The 21,455-nt window shown below is 48.0% G+C and overlaps 6 protein-coding genes across 6 annotated transcripts; 4 read left to right on the top strand and 2 right to left on the bottom strand.

Moving 5' to 3' along the window:
• Nucleotides 1-2,104: 2,104 nt before the first annotated feature.
• AO090005001541 (uncharacterized protein) lies at nucleotides 2,105-3,232 on the top strand (the record flags this gene model as incomplete). Its single annotated transcript, XM_001818400.3, has 1 exon — nucleotides 2,105-3,232. One exon carries the CDS (start codon nucleotides 2,105-2,107, stop codon nucleotides 3,230-3,232), a length of 1,128 nt encoding a protein of 375 aa, XP_001818452.3.
• Nucleotides 3,233-5,201: 1,969 nt separating this feature from the next.
• On the top strand, nucleotides 5,202-10,062 carry AO090005001543 (kinetochore-microtubule binding complex subunit SPC105; the record flags this gene model as incomplete). Its single annotated transcript, XM_001818401.3, has 5 exons — nucleotides 5,202-5,444; nucleotides 5,517-5,868; nucleotides 5,925-8,566; nucleotides 8,616-9,237; nucleotides 9,287-10,062. 5 exons carry the CDS (start codon nucleotides 5,202-5,204, stop codon nucleotides 10,060-10,062), a joined length of 4,635 nt encoding a protein of 1,544 aa, XP_001818453.1.
• A 381-nt stretch (nucleotides 10,063-10,443) lies between these two features.
• Nucleotides 10,444-10,958, bottom strand: AO090005001544 (uncharacterized protein; the record flags this gene model as incomplete). Its single annotated transcript, XM_023237021.1, has 2 exons — nucleotides 10,444-10,827; nucleotides 10,887-10,958. 2 exons carry the CDS (start codon nucleotides 10,956-10,958, stop codon nucleotides 10,444-10,446), a joined length of 456 nt encoding a protein of 151 aa, XP_023089408.1.
• Nucleotides 10,959-11,403: 445 nt separating this feature from the next.
• On the bottom strand, nucleotides 11,404-14,139 carry AO090005001545 (transcription factor domain-containing protein; the record flags this gene model as incomplete). Its single annotated transcript, XM_023237016.1, has 5 exons — nucleotides 11,404-12,232; nucleotides 12,289-12,840; nucleotides 12,906-13,578; nucleotides 13,647-14,005; nucleotides 14,078-14,139. The coding sequence occupies 5 exons, from the start codon at nucleotides 14,137-14,139 to the stop codon at nucleotides 11,404-11,406; spliced, it is 2,475 nt and encodes an 824-aa protein (XP_023089409.1).
• A 5,082-nt stretch (nucleotides 14,140-19,221) lies between these two features.
• On the top strand, nucleotides 19,222-20,117 carry AO090005001546 (uncharacterized protein; the record flags this gene model as incomplete). The annotated part of the gene is made up of 2 exons (XM_023237010.1): nucleotides 19,222-19,486; nucleotides 20,071-20,117. 2 exons carry the CDS (start codon nucleotides 19,222-19,224, stop codon nucleotides 20,115-20,117), a joined length of 312 nt encoding a protein of 103 aa, XP_023089410.1.
• Nucleotides 20,118-20,257: 140 nt separating this feature from the next.
• AO090005001547 (uncharacterized protein) lies at nucleotides 20,258-20,785 on the top strand (the record flags this gene model as incomplete). Its single annotated transcript, XM_023237005.1, has 1 exon — nucleotides 20,258-20,785. The coding sequence occupies one exon, from the start codon at nucleotides 20,258-20,260 to the stop codon at nucleotides 20,783-20,785; it is 528 nt and encodes a 175-aa protein (XP_023089411.1).
• Nucleotides 20,786-21,455: the final 670 nt, after the last annotated feature.

The following is a 21,455-nucleotide window of genomic DNA, read 5'->3' as shown; positions in this document are numbered from 1 at the left end:
CTCGTGGGAGAAGTTCAATTAAGACTGAAGACCCTTGTAGGGTATGAGGGTTTCGAGAATATCAGGGCAGATCAACAGCTATCGTAGTTCAAAATTGATCTGTCGACACCGGCACTAACAACAGTCATGGTGGCTCAAGCCATGTTGGGCGCGTCGTGACTTCTAGAAGTATGCAGTCTGGCAAGAAGGTGGGGGTGGGCTAAGTTATAATCAACACAGCTTCTAAGAGTGGGTCTGAGATTGATAATATAGCGATGCGATGAAAACGTGGGATATGCCGGTCCCGAGGAGTTTTGAAGGTTGGTAAACAGCCGGAGGGACTGAGGGAGCTTCAGGCCTTCGGAACGTTTGGAGTGTCAGTCAACGGGAATCGCAGTGGAGTTAAGCTTTACTCTCTCCGCCTTAGGCAGATATCAAGTATCACGTTCCCGCTTAGTCTACGGAGTATTCAGGAACCTCACACTGTACCTGATAAGGCTTCTTTTGCCATTTAACAGTGGTACAATGAATTTGACCGAATTTTCATTTAATTGTTGTTTTTTTCTTTTTCTTTTTTCTTTTCTTTTTTTTTCTTTAAGTAAACTCTTCTTTTTCCTTTTTCTTTTCCCAAGATTTGCTCTAAGTCCTCATCTCGCTCTTAACGCTTTATCCAGAGGATAGAAATCTGATATATCGCTTCTCGGAACTATGAATTCTATATAATATGGCTTTGGATCTCAATACTTTCCCCTTTTATATATCTAAGCCTATCTCAGAACAATCGTGCATTTATGTATGAACTTGGATGTACTCTGCTGTAGCAGTAGTAGCTGGTAAGCTCATTATCCTCTACCGCCATCCGTCACTTTTATTCATATACTCCCTGCGTAGTAACACTAACCTCGACAACGCTCCTGTTTCAATGCCCAGCATGAAACTGACTCAAAAGAGAATTTGTTTCAAGAGATAAGCAGGTAAGAATTGTGTTACTTGTTAAGGGGTTAATCTGATAGGATATCTCCAGTACAGCGTTGACCTCAAAAAATGACAACCTACCTCACTTCTCCTATCTCGTTTCTCAGCTCATCCCATATTATTCTAGCCTGTCATTTCTCTGCAGTCTGAATACCCTTGTTCGTCAATTCGCTTTTCTAGAGAGACCAAGAGTCTATTTAATCTTCTCATACTCATCAATCGTCTACCCACAGTCCACTGGGCCCCCATTGTTCCAGACGGCAGAAAAGCAGAGAAAGAGGAACACATTTCGTCCCTTTAAGATACAGTACATAATCTCTGTCTTTTCTAATTAGAATTACATGAACCAGGTGTTTCACTCTATTCTCAAGAATCAAGATGGATATACAGGCTATCGATCATACGCAGAAAACCCCTAGGAACCGATGGAATACTAGGCAAAGAATCTTTCTTTGTTGTCTCTACAAATTTTTCTGCAGAGATAAGAGAGCATTCAGAGAAATATTCAATCATGCCTTCAAGCCGGAGCTGATTAAATGTGGACTCACGGAAGGCATTTCTGCAGGTACAATGCACACCCAGTGGGCTGATCTGAAATGGTCCGGTGATCCTATTTGGGGGCATATACATCTGTCTCCATTTAAAGACCGTGACTCCTGGCTCCCTGTGGTTAACAGGATTCAGGAATGTGCGACGACGTCGGGTATCACGCTTGTTGAAAAAGAAGTAGATGATATAGATACATCAAACTTCCAGCTCAGGGAGCAGAGTCTTCCGGCTGACTTTTTGTCTACACCTGTGGGTTTTTGTTCTGAAGTCTATGCTTGGTGCTAATGTAATTTAGGATGCTGATGAGAGCCCTATTACGCCGTCGAATGCAAGAGCCGTGAACATTGCCGCCATACGGTCCCCTGTTGAAATTGCTAGGCACAATTATCAAGATCTAAGTCTTTGTACGGGGGCCGGTAAGAGATGTTTTTGGTGCTATAAAGAGGATACTGAGAAGGTATGCAAGCTCAGTACTTGATTACTATTCAAGCTTATGTGGCTGATTTATTCTTAATACTAACAGCAGGAGGCCGCAATTTGGATACCTCCTATTCTGTACAGGTGGTCAAATATTGACTCCCAAGGAATCAATTCTACAAAGATGTTTCTCTGTGGATTATTTATTGATGCACTGGATTATTTTGCGCCGAATGATATCACGACAAAGGAGTTCGAGCAACACGTCGCCAACCACGTTAGAATAGCTAAGGTCCCAACTCCTTTCATCTCAACCTTCAGGTCCATGCTTGCACCAGTCCATAGGGCGATCAAATACAAAGAAGGGGCAATAGTAACCATGATTGACTCAAAGAAGCTACAGACCCAAGTGTACTCTGCTAAGAAGCTTCTCCGAAAGGTTGGTTTAAAGGTAGGAAGATACAATGGAGCGGGGGAATTTTTTATCTGGGGAAAGGTTCATGAATCTGCGATAATATCCTCGTTTAAAGTCAGTTCGCTTCTTCAGGTAGCAAGTGAGCATCCCTATATTGAGAGCATCCTGCAGCTCGACATTATTGGGACCTATGAAAAAGCTGGAAGACCGTTACACCAAGTCCTAGCCAAGGGCCCGGGACAACTTGACCACCAGTCTGGCTCGATTATAGGAGAGCTCTTAGCCCGCCTCCAAGTGCCGCAGCAATATTGCCATTCTGTAGGACAAGGCATAGTGTACTCGTGGCGTTTGAATACAAAGAAAGGCTCCTGGCAAGAGTTTATCGAAGGGATGAATAGTGGCTATTCGTCTCTGTCCGAGGTCCACGACCCAGAAATACCCCTGCCTGCCATCTTGGACCCAGATGAGCTAGATCCTCTCGAGCCATCTTCGGATGAAGACACCGTAACCGAGGGGGAATCATCGCCAGATAATGATGATCAGGAGAGTGACGACGATTCAAGAGCTGACACGCCTTGTCCGGTAGGACTGCCTACGAGGGCTGCGTTGCCACCTATCGAGCTCTTCGACGGTCACAATAGAAGGTGGATAGCGCAAGAAGACCACACAAGGGAAGAGATTATAATTGATGAATCTAGCACCGAAGATGAGGCTATTGATGATGTCTTCACAACGGTTGCCTTCTCAAACATCTTGTTCAATACAAATACAGTCGATAACGCCGAGAGCGCTACTTCAACGAATTCCGAGCCGGAGTTCATCAACTCTCGTCATCAACCAGTGGTAGGGGACCAATTTGCGAGTGATAGAGCGAGAGTCAACCAAATTTTGAATTGATATTGCACCCAATAATACCTGCTTTATGTGCCTAATCCTGCCTTGTCTCGGAATCACCGAAAGTATGATTATGCATAACGCAAATTAACAGATGGAGAACAGAAAGGTGGAAGGGCAAGAAGATAAACGGGAGAAGTCTGTGCATATTATTTGTTTTGGGGTAGAGGTTGAGAATCGGCTGTTAGGTTGTACACCAACTGAAGGCACGGAGGCAAATTGTACTATATTTCCAAGGGCAACTGGCGTTTCAAATCTTTGGCATTTAGCGACGAGGAAAAGCAATCGAAGTATTCGGGGAACGATAGTAGTGTAAAGCGAAATATGAATGAAAAGAAAAGACCTAAATTGGCATCATGAAAAAGCTCCATTCCCGAACTGTCATGAATGGCAATCCCCTTTCCCGGTTGGCTATACAGTTGGAATTCTAACATAGGAGTATCAAAAAGCTTTTTTTCATTGGATATTTCCTTCACAAGGGTACCTGGGACATGAAATCGTGAAACAATCCCAACCCGTTAAACTAATTCGCTTATATCCAGTCACGCCGCTGCCCTAGGTTGATGACCCTCTGGAATCGAAACACCCCCATCATCATCGACACGCTTAGAACTTGGAGAAAGCCTTGACGGCCTTGCCGGTACGGGGCAGGACACGGAGGACGTTGAAGCGGACCTAGAGACGTATTAGAAATGTTCTACTCGATGATGGCAATCGAAAATAAGTCCATCGGGTGGTCCATAGCATGACAGGCCCCACATAGCAAAGGGTAAGTGATTGCCAATGGCGACGCCAAATGGAGTTTCAAGAACGATTGTGTACGTACAGTCTTGGACAGGGGACGGCACTGGCCGACGGTAACCCAGTCACCCTCCTCAACACGGAAAGCGGGAGAGACGTGAGCAGCAAGGTTCTTGTGTCTCTTCTCGTAACGGTTGTACTTGGGGACGTAGTGGAGGTATTCACGGCGGATGACGATGGTACGGTGCATCTTGGTGGAGACAACACGGCCGGTCAGGATACGGCCACGGATGGAGACCATACCAGTGAAGGGGCACTTCTTGTCTGTTTGATATCAGCGATCTACCCATCAAGTCGATGGAGACATGAACCAATTCCGGAGTTCGGAGATGAAGATAACGAATAACCAGCAAGGCAATATCGGCTTTCCAACTGCGACAGAATTTTCTCCACCTCTATCGACAATCTCCGTGCCGCAAATGCAATCCTGGGCTTTCATGATACTGCGCGGTCTTTCATCTCCAAACCCCGGAAAATCGTTGTTCTTCCCCAATATGGAATTCGAAATTTCCGGCAAAATTTCACCGTAGGTCGTGCATACCGATGTAGGTGCCCTCAATGGCGGTCTTGGGGGTACGGAATCCAAGACCAACATCCTTGTACCATCTGCGGCCCTGGCCAACCTTCTTGCTCTTCGCAAGAGTCTTAGGGTTGTTGAAGATGTGAGGCTGCTTCTGGAACGCACGTTCCGACTGGACGGTCAACTCGGTCGCCATTGTTGCGAGAATTCAGTTCGACGAGGAAGCGAAGTCGAGCTGGGTGTATCGTCGCGGAGGGGGGTGTCGGGGCCTGCGGTGGTCGACGTCGATGTTGAGGAAGATTTATTCGGGATGGCGGATAATTCAGTGTGGGAGTGTGCGATGGCGACGCTAAGCCTGTTGCGAACTAGTCACGCTGTACTAGCCCTAACACCTAATCGTATGGGCATTATGTAATAAATGACTAATCGCGATAACAGAATCGTTTGTTTACATCGAGCGATCACATGAGCACCTCCCGGGAGACGCGCGACTTTTGGGGGTTGTTATACTTGTGTGGTTAATGAGGGCGCAACGCTAAGTGGACCATGTTTATTATTTCAACCTTCGAGAAAAACTGAGATTACAGATGAATTGAAATTGAGAAGCTTTATTTATCCCGACTTTGTCTATGATACTCTATATCTTGCCTTATGGCATCCAGAAGTGACTCCGCGGGGTCTGCCCGTCCGCGATCTCGTCGCTCGATCGCCCATGTACCCCGATCAAGGTTCACATCCGGAGTGGATAAGGAAAATACAACTACAGACATAAGTTCAAGTCAACCGATCTTGGGCTCCGCAAGACTGGCCGGGAAAGATAAGAAGTCCCGCAGTAAAAGCTTAGGGCCTGGTGGTTTAGATGCGCTTCAGAACTCCAACGGTAACCGACGCAAGGTATATTCCCTCTCTTAGCCCCGCGATCCTCTAAATCCTCTGCAAACTAAGAAAAATTTCCTCGCATTATAGTCTACTACAGCATTTCCTCTCAAATCTATTCTTAAACCCACCGTGCCCGTTTCGCCAGTGCGAAACATTCCCTCTTTCGAAGAAACACGGAGGCGAACACCAGCTCGTGGGCCACAACACCATGAAGACAATGAAGGTGGGGGAAGCCAGGGAAAAGAGGGCATGTTGATAAACCTTGGTACCCCAGCACAGCCGTCCGGGTCTATCAATGAGTCCAACCCGTTCGACAGCTTCAATGCTTCATCGATACGTGACGAGATGGCCGCTGCTAGAGAGCGTGATGAGAAAAACAGACGGGAGCGGGAGCGGAAGGCAATTCTAGAGCAGCGGGAAGCCCGCCGGAAGTCTATGGGTACGGCATTATCTTTCCCTCAGCAGTTACGTGGGACTGACTAGTTTTCGTCACAGCAAATCGCCGAGTATCGTTCGCGCCGGAGGCAACATTACACACATGGAACGTAGTGGAAATTCCCGACGACTCTACTTCATCGTCTACCTCCAACTCCACCCGACGCGCATCTTCCTTAACTTCTGAGAACCAGGCAACACCTGCTGCCGAACAGACTGAACCTCCCTTGTCCCCGGATGCCGAAATCGAGTCGGACATAGCATTTTCTCCAGTGCAATACCCAGATCTTCAACAGTTGGCAAACCAACCTCAGTATGGAGCTTACGATGGAATGGAAGGCTCCCAGCAAATGTCCTCTAGCCCTTTTAGCGGAAGCTCTGCAGATGGCAGTGAAGATATTGGGCTGCAAGCTGAGACTAGAGATGACGATGAGGAGGATGACGACAACTCTTCAACCTCTGGTTTTGACGGTGAAAGTACTGCAATGAGCTTAGACGACGTGACTGCTCACTCAGCTGCGACGGCTCGATCTGAGGAATCGAATACCAGCTCCAGCGCTCGACTCAATGAGGCTCTTCGACAAGCAGCTCGAGAGGCCGGCACAAAGAGCATCGACGACGATGAGAACGGCGAGATGTCAATGGAGATCGCTGATCAGGAGATCACAGGGGCTTTCCAACCCTGGATTAAGAAAGGACAGAGACAAAGTTTTGACTGGGAAGACATTAGCGCCAGACATGATCAAGAGAATGCATATCCAACGGATCACCCAACCCGCGATGCGGGCATCCATGATGCGCCAAGTGATAACGGAGGCGAAGACATGAGCATGGAAGTGACCAATGCCATTGGCCGGATTATCTCCAAACCGGCAAGCCGTCGTCAAAGCACCATCCGTCGCAAGTCAAGTGGCGAGGGAACAAACTACGGTGAACAAACGATGGAGCTCACAAATGTGGTCGGGGGCATCGCGCAGCCTGCTTCCCCTGCGGGGTCCACAGGCGCCGATAGTAATGCAAACGAGGACGAAGAGATGACAATGGAATTTACTTCCGTAGTTGGCGGGCTTCTGGGCAAACCCTCCACCCAAGACGAGGATGAGGACGACTATGGGGCAGCTAGGTCTTCTGCTCAGGAAGACTCCAATGAACGGAACTTCTCCGAATGGAACGAGGACGGAGCAATAGAAGATGGCGAAGATATGGAGATCACTGGGGCCGTTGGCGGTATCCTTCCACCGAACGAGGAGCGAGATGAACCAGAGGATGATGATCAGACTGCAGGAATGGAAATCACGACAGCCGTGGGTAGGATATTACCATCGGAGGCCGAAGCCAGTAGTAAAGAGGAAGCAAGGGAAGAGATGGACATGGAATTGGAATCTGCTGAGCGCGGTAGTTCTCCGTTCCAAGAATCCGTTCGACAGTCTCCTGCAAAGTCACCAGCTCTTTTCCATGTTGCTACAGTCACCTCGGAGAGTGGCAGTCCTAGTTTGGCAAGTGTCAGATCCCGACACACAAGGCAGAGTCTGGGTCAAGGATCTTCGGGCACTCTAACCTCAACTACCCCTAAAACGTCCCCATCAGAGAACTCGTTGGCTCCCCCGAAGCCATCGACGCCGGAAGTTAGTCGTCCTACGACGCCTGGAAAAACTCCGCCATCAAGTGCCAAAGGATTCAGGAACGCGTCACCGAAGAAGCTCTTTCAACCTGAACTGCAGGAGTCGGCGAATAAGCGGAAGTCGCCCCGTAAGAGCCTTTTTGGAAACAGTGCGACGGGCGAATCCACGCCTCTCTTTGTTCTGCAACCGAAAAGTAAGAGGCGATCATCTGGACTTGGGATTGATAAAGAAGGACTAGGGTCACCCAAGGTAGCTGCTATGCTTGATAAGCGCCGGTCTATTGGCGAAGACAGTGCTGAGTTCGTTCCTCAGGAGCGGCAACAAGGTGTACGATTCGAAGATCCTTTGAAGCTTCAAGAGGAGGTTGATCGTGAGCGCGAAGAAGAAGAAAGCCGCGAGGACGGACATATCCCACCGTTGCAAGGTAATGACCAAGATGCGACTACGAACCTGAGGGATATGATTTCAAGCCTCACACCGAAGAAGAACAAAATTGCCGGCCGAAAAAGCTTACATGTCGGTGCGGCGCGGGGCTTACTTGGTAAACGGCCAATGGAGCTGGACCTACCTGACGACGAATCTGATCATACACCTAAGCGTCTAAGAGGTCGCGAGGCTAGTCCTGTGAAGAATATCAGGCTCCCTGCACCACCGACGAAAGATGAAACGGTCGGACGTCTAGGCCGCTCACCTGCTCCCCCATCCATTGAAAGATCTCCGGCAAAGGTTAGCATCACCCCTACGAAGGAGCCGAAGGGCTCCTCTGTGATAGTAAACCCTATAGATGACGAGCCAACTTCGTCCAATGCTACATCTACTTCTGAGCCAGCTCAAGAAGCTCTCGATCGCCAGGAAGAATCCGGGCCAGAAGTTGAGCCTATCCAATTGCAAGAGTTCTTGAACATGACCAACATTCACTTCATGGAACTTACCACGACGAAGCGTCGACATACCACTGCGCCGGACAGTGCGGCCAAAAGAAGAGCCAGACTTTCTAGCGAAAAGTCTAGTGCCTCCAAGTTTGATGATTGTGTCGCTGCTGGCTTCTGTACCGTTCCCATGCTCGAGCTTTATCAACATGTTAGTTGTTCTTCTCAACCAATTGCAATGGTTTGCTAATTTTCTCTAGTCTTGCCGAGAGTTGAAGTCGTATATTTCAGAAGGTAGGCAAGTTATCCGGTCCATCGAGACGGAGACTTATGCCGAAAACCCGCCATTATTCCGAGAATACATGACAGCCCCTCCCGATATCCGTCTACTAATGGACAATCAATTTCGAAACGTAAAGACTCACGCTAGGCTACTCAGCAAAGCTACTTGGTATGAGTGGCGGATGAAGCTCCTCGAGGGTCTGAAAGATGGGCTTAATCGCCACGTTGAAGAAATGAGAGGTGATGATGAACTTTTGTCGAAGCATGAGACACTCCTTAGCGGTGTTGTGCCCGCGCTTGTCGAAAAACATACATCACTAGAGGAACAGGCTACATCTCTGCAGCAGTTGGCGGACGAGATTGAGAATTGCGATCAGGATGAACTCCGTGATGCTCGCGGGAAGCTCTCTAGCATTGAGGAGGAGATTGCATCAAAGCAGAAGCTACTCGAAGAATTACAAGCGGAAGCCCAAGAAAAGACAAACATTATCGAAGCCGGAGCGGAGCTTAAAGCAGAATACTTGGGCCAAATTCAAGAGGCAGAACGCGTTAAAGAGGAATGTCGGGGCTGGAGTGCCAAGGAGATTAGTGAGTTGAAGGGTAAGTGCCTCCTTTACATATGGCTGAGACTCGAGCTAATTCTCGATAGAATCCGTCCATAAGATTGAACGCCAGACAGGATGGTCTATCATCTCGGCCACCTCTCCTTCAAGTTCCTCTGCAGGTCCGTTGGTGACGATGTCCTATCGTAACCAGCTCCAACTTTCGTTCCACCCGGGGGCCTTCTTTATTGATAATAGTAACAGCCAACCTCTTGCTACTAAGGAAAAATTGCCTATTGAGCTGAAACACAGCCCTCAAGGCAGAACAAAATCTGTAGGCCATTCCTCTCCGCTCTCGCCGATAGGGTTGTTAGTCTTGAAGTCTCTTCAAAATGAGCTTGCAACCATCCCGCAATCTAAAATAGCCCCAAAGCAGATGCTCCATTTCGTCGCGCAAGCGTGGGACCTTGTGCTTAATCTCGAGGAGGAAGCCCGTATGTTGGAATTCTGCGGTGCTACCAAGCTCAAGCTTTCTGAGATTGATGCAAAACCCTCCCTCAGGGCGAGATGCACTCTGCTCGAACTACCATCTGGAAAGGGATCCTCAGAAGCAAAGAACACAGGGGCTAGAAGAGTCGATGTTGACTTTGCTGTCAAGACGCGTGTTCAAAGAGGAAACTCTGGTGATGTTGGTGTCCTAGCATTCGAGACCGATGTAATTGCCAGCAAGGTCTATGGCTTTGGCACAAAGAACAACTCCGGCATGTCTGAGGATGAGATGCGAAGACTTCTTCGTAAGGAGCTCGGGGAGAAGTCCGAGCCCCAGCTTGGAAACGGTATATGGAGCAAGGCAGTTCAGACACTTACCGGGACAGTGTTTTAATTATGAGCAACGGGATATGGCGTCTTCAGGATTGTCGGGTTTGACTTTAATTCTTTTGCTTGCATGCAAGCAGGGTGATGGTGTTTGAGGGCAAGGGTTGGGAGTTTACCATGGGTTCTGCGTGGGTGGATATCTTCGGTTGGAACAGGCTTATACAAGGATATGATATGTGGATACATTTACAAGTACATGAGAATCACAATTTCGAATCTTTCAGGCGTCATTTCACCTTCAACAGCGGCATATAGCCCTCATCAACGCTGAAGCTTACATATATAATCCACATACAAAGCAAACCAATCCTCCCATACCCACCCAACATAAAAAAAACTAACAACCACCATCGTCTTTAAGCGGCGTTCCCTCTGTCTTCTCCATATTCTACCTCCAACAAACAGGCTCCAAGGGCGGCTCCCCCGCCGCCTTCCTTCTCTCATTCTCCTTCACCCACGCCTCAGCGTGATCCCGCCTCGCATCCAGCTCCTCACACATCTGATCCGACACAATGGCCAACACCTTCCCCTCCATGTCTTTCTGGTACCAGCCGCCGGTGGTGTCGACCGTGTCGTCGAAGGTGGTTTCGGGGTTGGCGAGCACGGCCTTCTTGACGTCTTCCTCTGTGTCTAAGCGTGGGATGGAGGGGGAGATGCCGGGTGGGTAGCGGGTGTAGGTGTACGTTTTTGGATTGGATGAGGTGGTCATCCTTGTTCCTTCTGCGCTGGAGGTGATGTTTATTAGTTGTCTTGGTCTGGGATGTTGGTGAAACTGGAAGTGATGAGGGAGAGTTGTATACACAGGATGGAGTTGGGTAGAAGTTTGTTTACGTATGGTTTAGTATTGGCGGTTATGAGATGGGATGAAATGATGGAAGAATGGAAGAATGGAGGTATAGACATGTGACTAGTTTATATATTCAGTACAAAGGATACACCTACGTCATTGCGATCGAGGTCTAGTGCTTACTTTTGGCGGCGGCCCGATGGTTCGCCGGTCTAGACCGTTGTATCTTGATATTCTTTGTTCTTGATTCTATAAATTGTGTTCTGGACGGATTTCTACTCGCCAGAAGGTTATAGAATGTGGTAACTGTTCTCCATTTTGGTACATACAGTGGGTATTGAGAATATGCTCCTATCGTGATTTGAGAATGGAGTGACCGGTATTAGTTATCGTCAATTCATTAGGATACAGGCAAAGTATTATATCCATCATATTTGCTTGTGGCTCATTATCGATGGGCGTCCCAGGTCGAAATAGAGCAGGAATATATAAATGTAAGACATCGCTGAAACCGCATGAGTAATCAGCGCACAAGGGTTCGGTGCTCTGCTGGTCAATTGTTTAGAAGAGGTTCATAAATCCTCGGGGCATCCACGCAGGATAGTCGTCCACATTATCAGAATCCTCGCAGTTGAACCCCATATTCATTGGCGCCGAAGGCATTGGTGGTGCTGTCATCCCGGCCATTGCCGACATGACATCGCTACCCCCTTGATCTAAGAATTGTGGACCGAAAAGACTCAGAAACTGACCGCCAAACTCCCAGTCAGCCGTCATTGGAATTTGCCACAATTCTGGCTGTTGTATGTTGTGGGCCATAGGGGCCGGAAAAGTGTCATCCATTGGATACTGGTAGCTCTGCTGGATGCTTGCACTTGTGCTTTCATGTGGCTGGCTCACTGAGAACCCGCCTAGGAGCGGATCGCTCACAGCGGGTAGGTCCCCAGAGGGGGCGTCTTCTGAGGCAGCGCTAGGGCTTTCAGGAACAACATAGCCTGACGAGTTTATACGTGGGAGGCCTTCGATTTGGGGAATGTCAACATTGCCGGTACAAGACGAATGGGATGCTTGCTCCTTGGACGGGGAGCTCCTTTCATTCTGTCCCTGGGTGGTGACGGATGGTGTCACGGGCTGGGGATGTCTATCGCTTGATTTGAATGTCTTCTGTTCTCGCTCAACGACTGCCCGGGCTACTCGCTCAAAGTTGGCACACATCTTAGTCATAAACTTGGCGTAGTTGCAGGGCCCGTCGCCGGGTATGAGCGTTGTGAAGAAGGTTGCTGCCATGCTTAGATGCTGCAAATCTTCCCTTGCCTTGGGGTGCTGACTGTCACGTAGGATATAAGTGAATAGTATGGTAACTGCCAGGAAAATATAATACAACAGAGACCTGCGGTTGTATTAGCGGGAGGTCCAAGCTGATATCTCAAAATCTTAACAACTCACCAGATCCATGCTATGTCCCCCCAGGGAAGGTTATTCACAAGCTTCAGTGTGTCCCGGGCAGCCTGAACGCAGATTGAGCTCGCCTTAGTCGACTCGTTGAAGATGGTTTTGTGATCAACGTCCCACTTGACGTCAATTGTAGAATGTCGCATATAGGCAAAATGAATAGTCAAGGGCAGACGGTGGATCATGATCATAGAATTATAATAGCCAAACTGCAAACCAGCAGTAGCAAATCCAACCAGGAAATCCTGACTGGCTCCTCTCGGCTTCAGTTGTTGGGTGAAAGGGCTTGCATTATGCCATTCTTCAAGTTCCTCTCGGAGCTCCCGGACAATATCGTAGATCTCTCTGGGAGACATTTTCTGCAGAGCCTTAACAGCATAAAGTTTACTATATACCCGGCTTCTTATGAGCGTCAAATGGCAAAGCTGGCGGAAAAAAGAAGCATTGCCGTTCATTGTAAACTCATCATCATTATCCACCTCGGGAAAACCGATATCAAGATCGTCTGGATGCTGGGTGGGCGAACTCCCCGTCCGTATGCATGCGCTACACCATTTATGAGTTAGCCTCAAATGATATGAAAAGGAAAGCATATATCGGACGGGTGTTACCTCTGATCAAGGATATAGGCAACCCAGAATACCCTCTTCCTCTGTTCTTGCTCGGCCTGGGAAAGATGGGGTCTGGGAACGTCACGATGAAGCCCCATTCGTTGGCATGATCGTATGGCTGCTGTTATGATAGGTGATGCTGACTGAGTACCCGAATTTCCTCGGAGAAATAAAGCCATGCCAATAAGGGCCTGCACGCTCAGAATATCGGTCCTCCGTAATGTCAGCTCCGGAAATACTGACATAGCATTCTTGTAGTACAGCCAGGCTTTCTCCCTATCTTTTTCTGACTTCTGACAGTTGGAAAATCGATATTCGTAAGCTAAAGAGAGAATAATATTGATGCTGGCCCAACGGGCAGCATCATCACACGTCTGTTGCGTATACTGCCATTCAACCAACTGCATAAATGTCGCCTCATGGTACAGTGGGAATAACCGGTTCACTGTGCGAAAATAATCCTTCAATAAGGAAAATACTTCTGCTCTCGGAGGTAAGGGCTTAAAGACTGTGGACGAGAACACGTCATGGAATACATCTGGCCGCCAGTGATCCCAAGGGTTGTCGTGGTCCTTGTTCTCGTGTAGTAGAGTAAGAAACCTAGACTCTCCTGTCTTGCTCTTGATCCACTCAATTCCATCTCGAGATAAAATGGACAGGAATGAAGATCGTCCTGGTAATTAGTCAACCAACACGTGCCTTAGAGAAGCAACATAGGGGGGTAATGTTTGTCTGACGTACCGTAATATCGAGAGTCTTCTCTAGGGTCATAGCGGAAGAGGGGTGGCTGATGCAGGGTGCTATCCCAAGGTAGTTTCTGGCTCTGTCCGGCAGATTTAGTCGATAGAGACGTGACGTTCGACTCTTCGTTTGCAACATGTATTGAGTCTGTCGATGCCGGCATCCCGGAATCACGGCTCATCGAACCATAATGTTCGTTTTGTGTAGGATCAATATCAGTTTCGTCCTCAGAGTTGTCGTTACCATCTTCACCACCGGAATCAAGTTGAGTAATATCGTCGTCGTCTAGAAGACCTGCAGCGCGGAGTAAAGATTCAGTCTTCTTCAAACGTTCTTCTAGGGTTTTCACGTAGTTCGTTCTAGAAGGGACTATTTAGCGACAGAAGGCCCTTGAATGGTTGTAGGTGAGAGTTGCAGTGATATACCGATACCTTTTCAGATTATCTCTCTTCTCTTTCCTTGTGGTGAATTTGCACGTTATGTTACGACGCATACATTGGATACAGGCCGTGTCGGAGCCCTCAACTTCGCATTTGACTTTCTTCTTATAGCACATCTCACACGCCTGTCCAGACGAACTCAACTAATGCACCTTGTGCCGGGCACAAAGGAATGATTCTTACCAATGGGTTGCGTCTTCGATTTGCCAGACCAGGACCGTTGCTCAATCGCATACCCTGCCGGGCAATGGAAGAGCTGCCCAGCGCCCCCCAAGATGGCACAAACCCAGCATCCCGCGCTGGGTTTTGCATACTTCTTTTACTAGATCAGGCAGTTGAACCACAGGAAGCGTCAGTAGGCCGGGCCCGTGCCCCGGGGTCAACGGATCATATGTTTGCTAGAAACCCGCGGAGTGGATTTGGCACCGGTCCACCACCAAGACCACAACTCTGGTAAGCCCGACGTTATGTTAGGGTTGAATATATGATGCTTAAGATGATGAGAAAGCATAAAAATAGAAATTAGAGAAGAAGAAGCGCGGGGATTTGACGGTCAGTATCGGTTGGATCCCACCGAAGTTAAACAAGCTGGAGGACGTGGAGGAGCAGACGGGGAAAGCGGGCAAATGATAGGGCCACACAGTTCGAATCTTAACCTGACGGCCCCATTTAGTGTGGGAAAGTCTTTGCCGCTTCTCCGGCAAGATGAATAGAGTCAATAGACAGGTACCACTGCACTATTCTCATATAGGGTTGGTATATAAGCACATCGAAACGGATTATATAGACAAGAAGGATGTAAAATCCAGAAACGATTATGATGAATTTTTTTTTTTGTTTTTACAGCCTGGTTTCTTTTTCCGGTGCGGGTTGAAGCGCTATTATTAATGTTAAAGTTGATGCTTTTTTTCGTTTTATGTCTCGGGAATCGGCGCTTAGCACATCCGATCCGGGCCCACCATATTTCTTGATATCAAAAAGGGTCTGGAACTCTGGATGTTTAGAACGCTTCGATGATAGAATCACAACTACATGGAGCAACTGGTCGCCCTGCGACGTTTCCTTCGAAGATTGGTCTGAGTTCTATAACTAGTGGTGTTTTACGTAAATGTAAAGACGCACTTCCCCTTTTGTTCGATTTTTTAGAAACCCGCGCTTGGGCTGAGGATCAGAAGCCACCGTGCCATACTTACAGCGAAGAGTAGTCTTCGTGAGTCTTAGTGCAGTGCTTTGATGGACTTGGAAGCTGCAGAGTCCTTTTCCGTATCCGTATACTACATTGTTTCGCTCAGCTTCAATCCAACAGAAGTGCCTACTATGGCCACGTGAACATTGTAGGAGTTTACCCCTGATGACACCTTATAGGTGTGCGCATAGGAATGTTGCCTTGTCTTGAAGTAGTTGGTCACCAGTGGCTATAAGTGCCCAACACTGTGCTAGCGATGGATATCCGGTGATTTGTCGGGAACCTGTGATAGTTATCGAGCGAGTCTGTGGGTATTCGCTCGAAAGGCGGTCATTTTGATGATGGCATATTTCGGAGGGATTGAGCTTCTGCCCGCAGTTTAGTCCTTAACGTAGTAACTTCACAACGATACATTGACCATTTTGTCTGGAGAGCAGAAGCTGAGCCATTGAACTAGATTGCGCCTGAGATGGAATGCGAATCAACCGAAGGCTTTATCCTCCTCCCGGTCGCAGCGCTATCTTCTTCGGCAGCGGAATAGTTCTTATAGGGTCTTGTTTTCTTGAGGCTTGAATAATTGATATCGAGGGTCGGTCAGTGTGGCAGGAGTTTTCGGAGTGCTAAAACCAGTCATCTTCGGAGAAACTGTTGACCGTGCAGTAGCCTTGAGTAGGGTTGTGAAAGGGGGCTAGAACGCGACAAATACCCAGAGTTTTCAGTGTACGAGACATAAGCCCCAGGTCAAGTAGATCGCGAATGAGTGTACTGTACCTGTAGAACATCTTGCGACTGCAGAGTTGCATCCTAGTCCCATCTAGGGTGTCTGTCCTCAGTGCGGAACAGAGTAGAGCGACTGCATAACCCTTGTTTCTGCTATCCTGTCAAAAAGACATTTTTCTGAAGTATGGCGCATTAACACATATCTAGTGTTGATTCAAGTTGGTCCAAAGCTGTTGATCTCATAGCCAAATGAAACAGTTCCGAATCTCGTTCGGCACAAAGCCAAACATTGGAATATGCAGCTTCCAAGTGATGAAAGTAGACGGGAATCTACGGAGTATGCATCTGCACGGATAACGACTGAGGGCTGTCAGGACCAAATGACTTAGATCGAAGGGAATTCGAGAGTTTCAAGACGTGTTGTTAGTGGGGACGAGGATTTAGGGTCACGACAGCCCTTGCTTTGGACTGCCTGGATCCCAAGGCTGCCTCTCACGCAATCCGCCAGAGGACTCAATCACGCCATTTTCTACAGAGTACATGTCGAAAGATAGTGAGAAACTTACGAAATACGTTCAGTCATCTGGTGGATCAAGGCGCATGAACTAGATTCACGCGGGTGCATCGTTTTTACAGGCCACTTTTAGTCTGTTAGAATGACACGGAGTAGCGGTAGTTATAACCGGTATTGTGATTCAGTCATACTACAGCACCACGAGGTCTAGGAGAGTTATAAAAGATTGCGAATATGCACCAGCCTGCAAGCTTTGGAACTGGAGAGCCGTGGTTTATGCCCAGACCACATGGAGACACCGCGCTAACTGGAATATTTCTCAGGCTTTAACCCTAGATACCCGCACACGTCGAAATTGTCAATTGGCCATTTCCGCCCCCAATAGAGTCGGGTGGCAAGTATGTGCGCTTCGAATATAGGAGGCCTCCTAGACGGTGGCTTTTCCATTGAATGCGTAGTATGGATCATTAGACTAGGGGCGAAAGCACCAAAGCCGGGCTCGGCTTCTTTCAGTCAGATCCGGTCCTGTAGACAACAGATGATCTGTCCTAGATGGTTCTAAATGTAGATATCGATGGCATTCATATAAAGAAACTGCCCCATGCACATGACGGTGATTGTGCCTCGCAATTAGAGAGACCCATAGGTAGACTGCGGACTTCACCGTTCGGACCTTATACTGTACTTTGTACTAAGCACAGAAATGGTGGATATGCCGCTCAAATTGCCACACCACGAAGTCATGGTGGAGTCTATCAGAGTGATTAGTAGTGAACCTAATTGATGGTGGGTGGACTTGTAGGTATCGTTTGAGACCAGAAACCCCTGGCTAACTGTGGATCACATAATCAAGACTCTCCTTGGTGTAGATAGTTTCGAGGTTGTACTGTATGGTACTCCATGTATACAGACGAGCAGCAGTATCCCCAGGTCAGTAGGTCAATTCAACGAGACATCTTTCTTGGTTTCTTTCCCCACGCCTCTGCTGTTCGGATCAGGTTACGCAGCGGAAGAGCCGATCAACTTATCTCCTCAGAAAAAAAGTACCACGGAGCTGGACAAGGGGAGGGACTGTTTCTTCCCGCCGTGGAGCGCGGGGAAAGCCGCCAGCAAAGGACAATGAAATAATAATAGGATTCAGAACTCAGGAGGTCGAGAAATGCCAAGCTTTTGCTGCTTGCCTTGTAAGCCTTAGGGTCATAAAACTGGGACGAAGTTTAGAAGACGGTCCGCGTCATTTAGGAACGCGTAAGGTATGGGTGTGATTCGCTCAAGAATTGGTATGAAACCATAATTGCTTTAGGACTAGAAGTCTGGAACAGTGGTTCCTTTTTCCCCGAAGTGGAGTTTTGTCATGAACTAAGGGAGAAGATAGATTGAAAGAGCCATGGAGATGGAGAGTACTGGCACACACTCGGACTTAATTTACTTTACCGTATGGATAGGCCGTTACTGCATCGTTAGGTACTTGAGTACTTGGGCGATTATGCCAATCACAATTCTATTTCGAGTACATCAGAAGGACCTGTAACTTTCCTGATCCACTCAGATACGTATCCATATTTTGCCAGTATCTTCTAGTACACTAACGGTACTGGAAGACACTTACGTAGCGACGTCGTATGGATGCATAAGCATGTGGACGTAATTTTCCTCCCCTTCCCGTCCCCTATTGATGGGCGGAGAAGGAAATCCACACACTTGATCATGATATACCCCCCCAATGGGACGAATATCATGTTCTACTGGCCGTGGAATTCCTGTTCTTATTTTTTTGTTCTCTATATCTACTACCCGTATTCCCCCCCTACGTTTCCCTTTCATCCGTTACTTTTACCTCCGACCTTTTTTCCTTCCACCCCCCCCAAAAATACAACTGTTCCCGCCGTTCCGCTGAGGAAGTGGTAAAATTACCATACAACTTATTCCCGAGGCTGCCACTGGCGAACCAGAGCGTGCGATCACGACATTTCTCCATTCTATCAGATCATCCACTAGCTTGGACGGGCGTGAGACGATCAGCTCTCTTGCCTCGTTCCAATTGCTCGCCGCTGCTACGCCTGCTGCTTGCCCCTCTGGCTGGTGCTCCATCAATCGCCCATGTCTCTGCGTTGGTGATATTGGTCCTTGTGGTGTGGTTCTTTTTCGCTCCTTGCGACCCCCTCCGAAGCCCCCCCAAATCCGGCTTCTATCGTCTCCATTCGTACGAGGTTTATTACCAACTTTGTCCTTCCCGTCGCGGGCCGTTATTGTTGCTGTCACTATTATAATTATTGTTCTAATATTATTTTCACTCGTGCTCTTGCGTACGTGGCTGGTCAACCTCCCGCGCTATGCGACTTGCGATGCAGTGATCGCGGAAGAGATATCTTTGCGACAAATCATACAATCTTGGACCTGTGAAATTTGTGCATTCCTGGACCAATTCCGAGCTTTCCCCTCTTTGAGCCGATCTGGGGTTTGACTTTCTTCTCTGGTTCAAGCTTGTTCTGGCGCCATCGCCATCCAGTCTGGTTCCTGCTCTTCTCCAAAGAAGAAGCAGTCCAAAAAAAAATTAAATTAAATTAGGTGGGCGCAAGAGGTAATTCAGAAGAAGGAAAAAGAAAAAAAAGAAAAATTACCAGAAACTTAAATTAAAGAGGCAAGGATCAAAACGAGGCCATTACCAGAACGGACGCAGCTCTAAAACCTCTAAAAACCCATCGCGCAGCCAATATGTCAGATGAGCACATCGCTCGTCAGACAGCGTCAAGCCTCGATAGGCTTGAGAATTTCAACTTCTTACTCTCCCGACACGATCCTGCCCTGGCAAAGAGTCGACATTACTCTTTCGACGCAGACGCGGCCGGCTTGGCTCCTTTTCAAAACCTGAGCATGGATTACGACCAGACTGAGGGAATGGGCGGTATTTCCGTCAGTTCCTACGATAGCATTGAGGATGAACGGAACCCGATCGATGTGAGAGGGTATCCCTATCATGGTAAGTCTGAGCTTTTATGACTCTCAATGTTGCATTGTTTGCGCCATCTTCTCGATCCCTGGTTCGTGTCTCAATTTTGTGGCCTTTGCGGCATTAGGTGGAAATGGTAGAGCTATTGCTGAGGCGCACTCGGATCGTGGCCAAAGCTGATCTCGTTCGTCTCCATCTAAATATCTCCTTTCCCTTTTTCCGGGGAAAAGCTTCTTCTTGTTTGTTGTGCCATTAGCTTGTTTGCAATTGTTAATCGTGGCTGTCATTGTTGGCGTTGCTGTCCAACTCTTATCGCTCGTGGATCACTCCATACTTTATTACCCATAACCTGTTAAAGTCGAGGTTTAACTTTGGGCTCATGTATGTTTTGCTTCATCTATCTCCCTATTGTTTTTGCCTGTTTTTTTTTTCTCTTTTCTTTTTTTAATTTGCCAATTTTCTTATACCCCTTTGGTTGTATTCTCATCTGCACCCGCATGCCTGGTTGATCACGGAGACGAGCACGCAATCCATCACACCAATGACAACGTCGGTAACCTTGTCGTTGGTGTTGCCGGACCCTTAGCCACGCATCTCCCTCTGTTCATCTAAAGCTCCCCACCAAGGGTCTTATGTCCCCCTTGGAGCTTCCCTCGTGTGATAACACTTGCTCCTTCTTTCTGTCTTATCACCTTGCTAGATCTATGCCTACAGCGTTGCTGTCCTAGATTCTGCTCATTCCGTTGCTTACATCTATTCCCAGCAGCTGATAAACACATCAACTACTCCCTCCCCGACCAAATGATCTCATATCCAGCTCACCCGATCTACCCTCCAATCTCTTATGGACCTGATGATCTGGGTCATGCCCCGGGGGCTCTGACACCCTCGGACGTTTCATCATCCATATCACCCCCGAATGGTCAACTCGGACACACCAAGTACAGCACGCAGATCCCTGGTGATCACCTCGCTTCTGCACTTTCGCAAGAAGAGCATGTTCGTCGTGCTGCTGAAGAAGACCGCCGGCGGCGAAACACCGCGGCTAGCGCCCGGTTTCGCATGAAAAAGAAGCAGCGTGAGCAGACGCTGGAACGGACAGTGCGAGAGACTACGGAGAAGAACGCTACTCTCGAGGCCCGCGTAGCCCAGCTGGAGATGGAAAATCGATGGTTGAAGAATCTCTTGACTGAGAAACACGAATCGACGAGTAGTCGCATGCCGCCCCCACCGGAAGACAGTACAGCCTTGAACCAAAAAGGCAACAGTGGCGGAAACGGCCAAAAACACATCCAGCCAAAAAAGAAGGGTGTGGGCACCGATAACTAGAGACTAAAACGAAGAAGTCTTGTTTTTCTGTTACCTTGTGTATCTTCAGCTTTTCCTTCTGTCTCTCTCCCTCCTCTCCCTCCTCTCTCTCCTTCCGACATTACTACATGCTCATGCTTTGGGCGTTGGTTCCAGTTTCCCTCTTCGCATCTGTCTTCATATCCTCTATCTATTTTTGGGCTGGTCATCCGTCCTATGATGGAGGCACTTGACGATGTAATGACCTTTCATCATTTTTGTTTCTGCTGTGCGCGAGTGCGAGTGCGCGACCTGAGACACGGTATCATTTTCTAGGCTGTTTGGAACGTTTTTGTTTTTTTTTCCCTGTTTCTCTTGCTCGCCCTTCTGTTCGTTCTTTCTTATTAGTCATGCTTGGTGAATCTTGCAGGCAAATTGGGGGTGATCTACAGTTTTCTTGAGTCTTCACGGATCAGGGTCAGGGTCTCCTCCGCCCTGTCACCCGCAATCGGAGTATAAGGATGGGATTTAGTTATTGTCGGTGTTGAATTTGGCAAACCTATATCGCACGTTGGACTTACAACATACGAGCCTACCGTGCCCGCAGTAGCTCGGCTTAAATCTCTGATAGGGACTAGAGCTGAGAATCAACTGATTGGCGTTCAAATTTCATTCATCCGAAGTTTGTCCTAAACCCGCTCCGCGTATAGAT

This window comes from Aspergillus oryzae, chromosome 1 (genome assembly GCF_000184455.2).
Source record: "Aspergillus oryzae RIB40 DNA, chromosome 1".
NCBI lineage: Eukaryota > Fungi > Ascomycota > Eurotiomycetes > Eurotiales > Aspergillaceae > Aspergillus > Aspergillus oryzae.
Note: the sequence above shows the minus strand (reverse complement) of the source record. Positions and strands in the feature narration are given on the sequence as shown.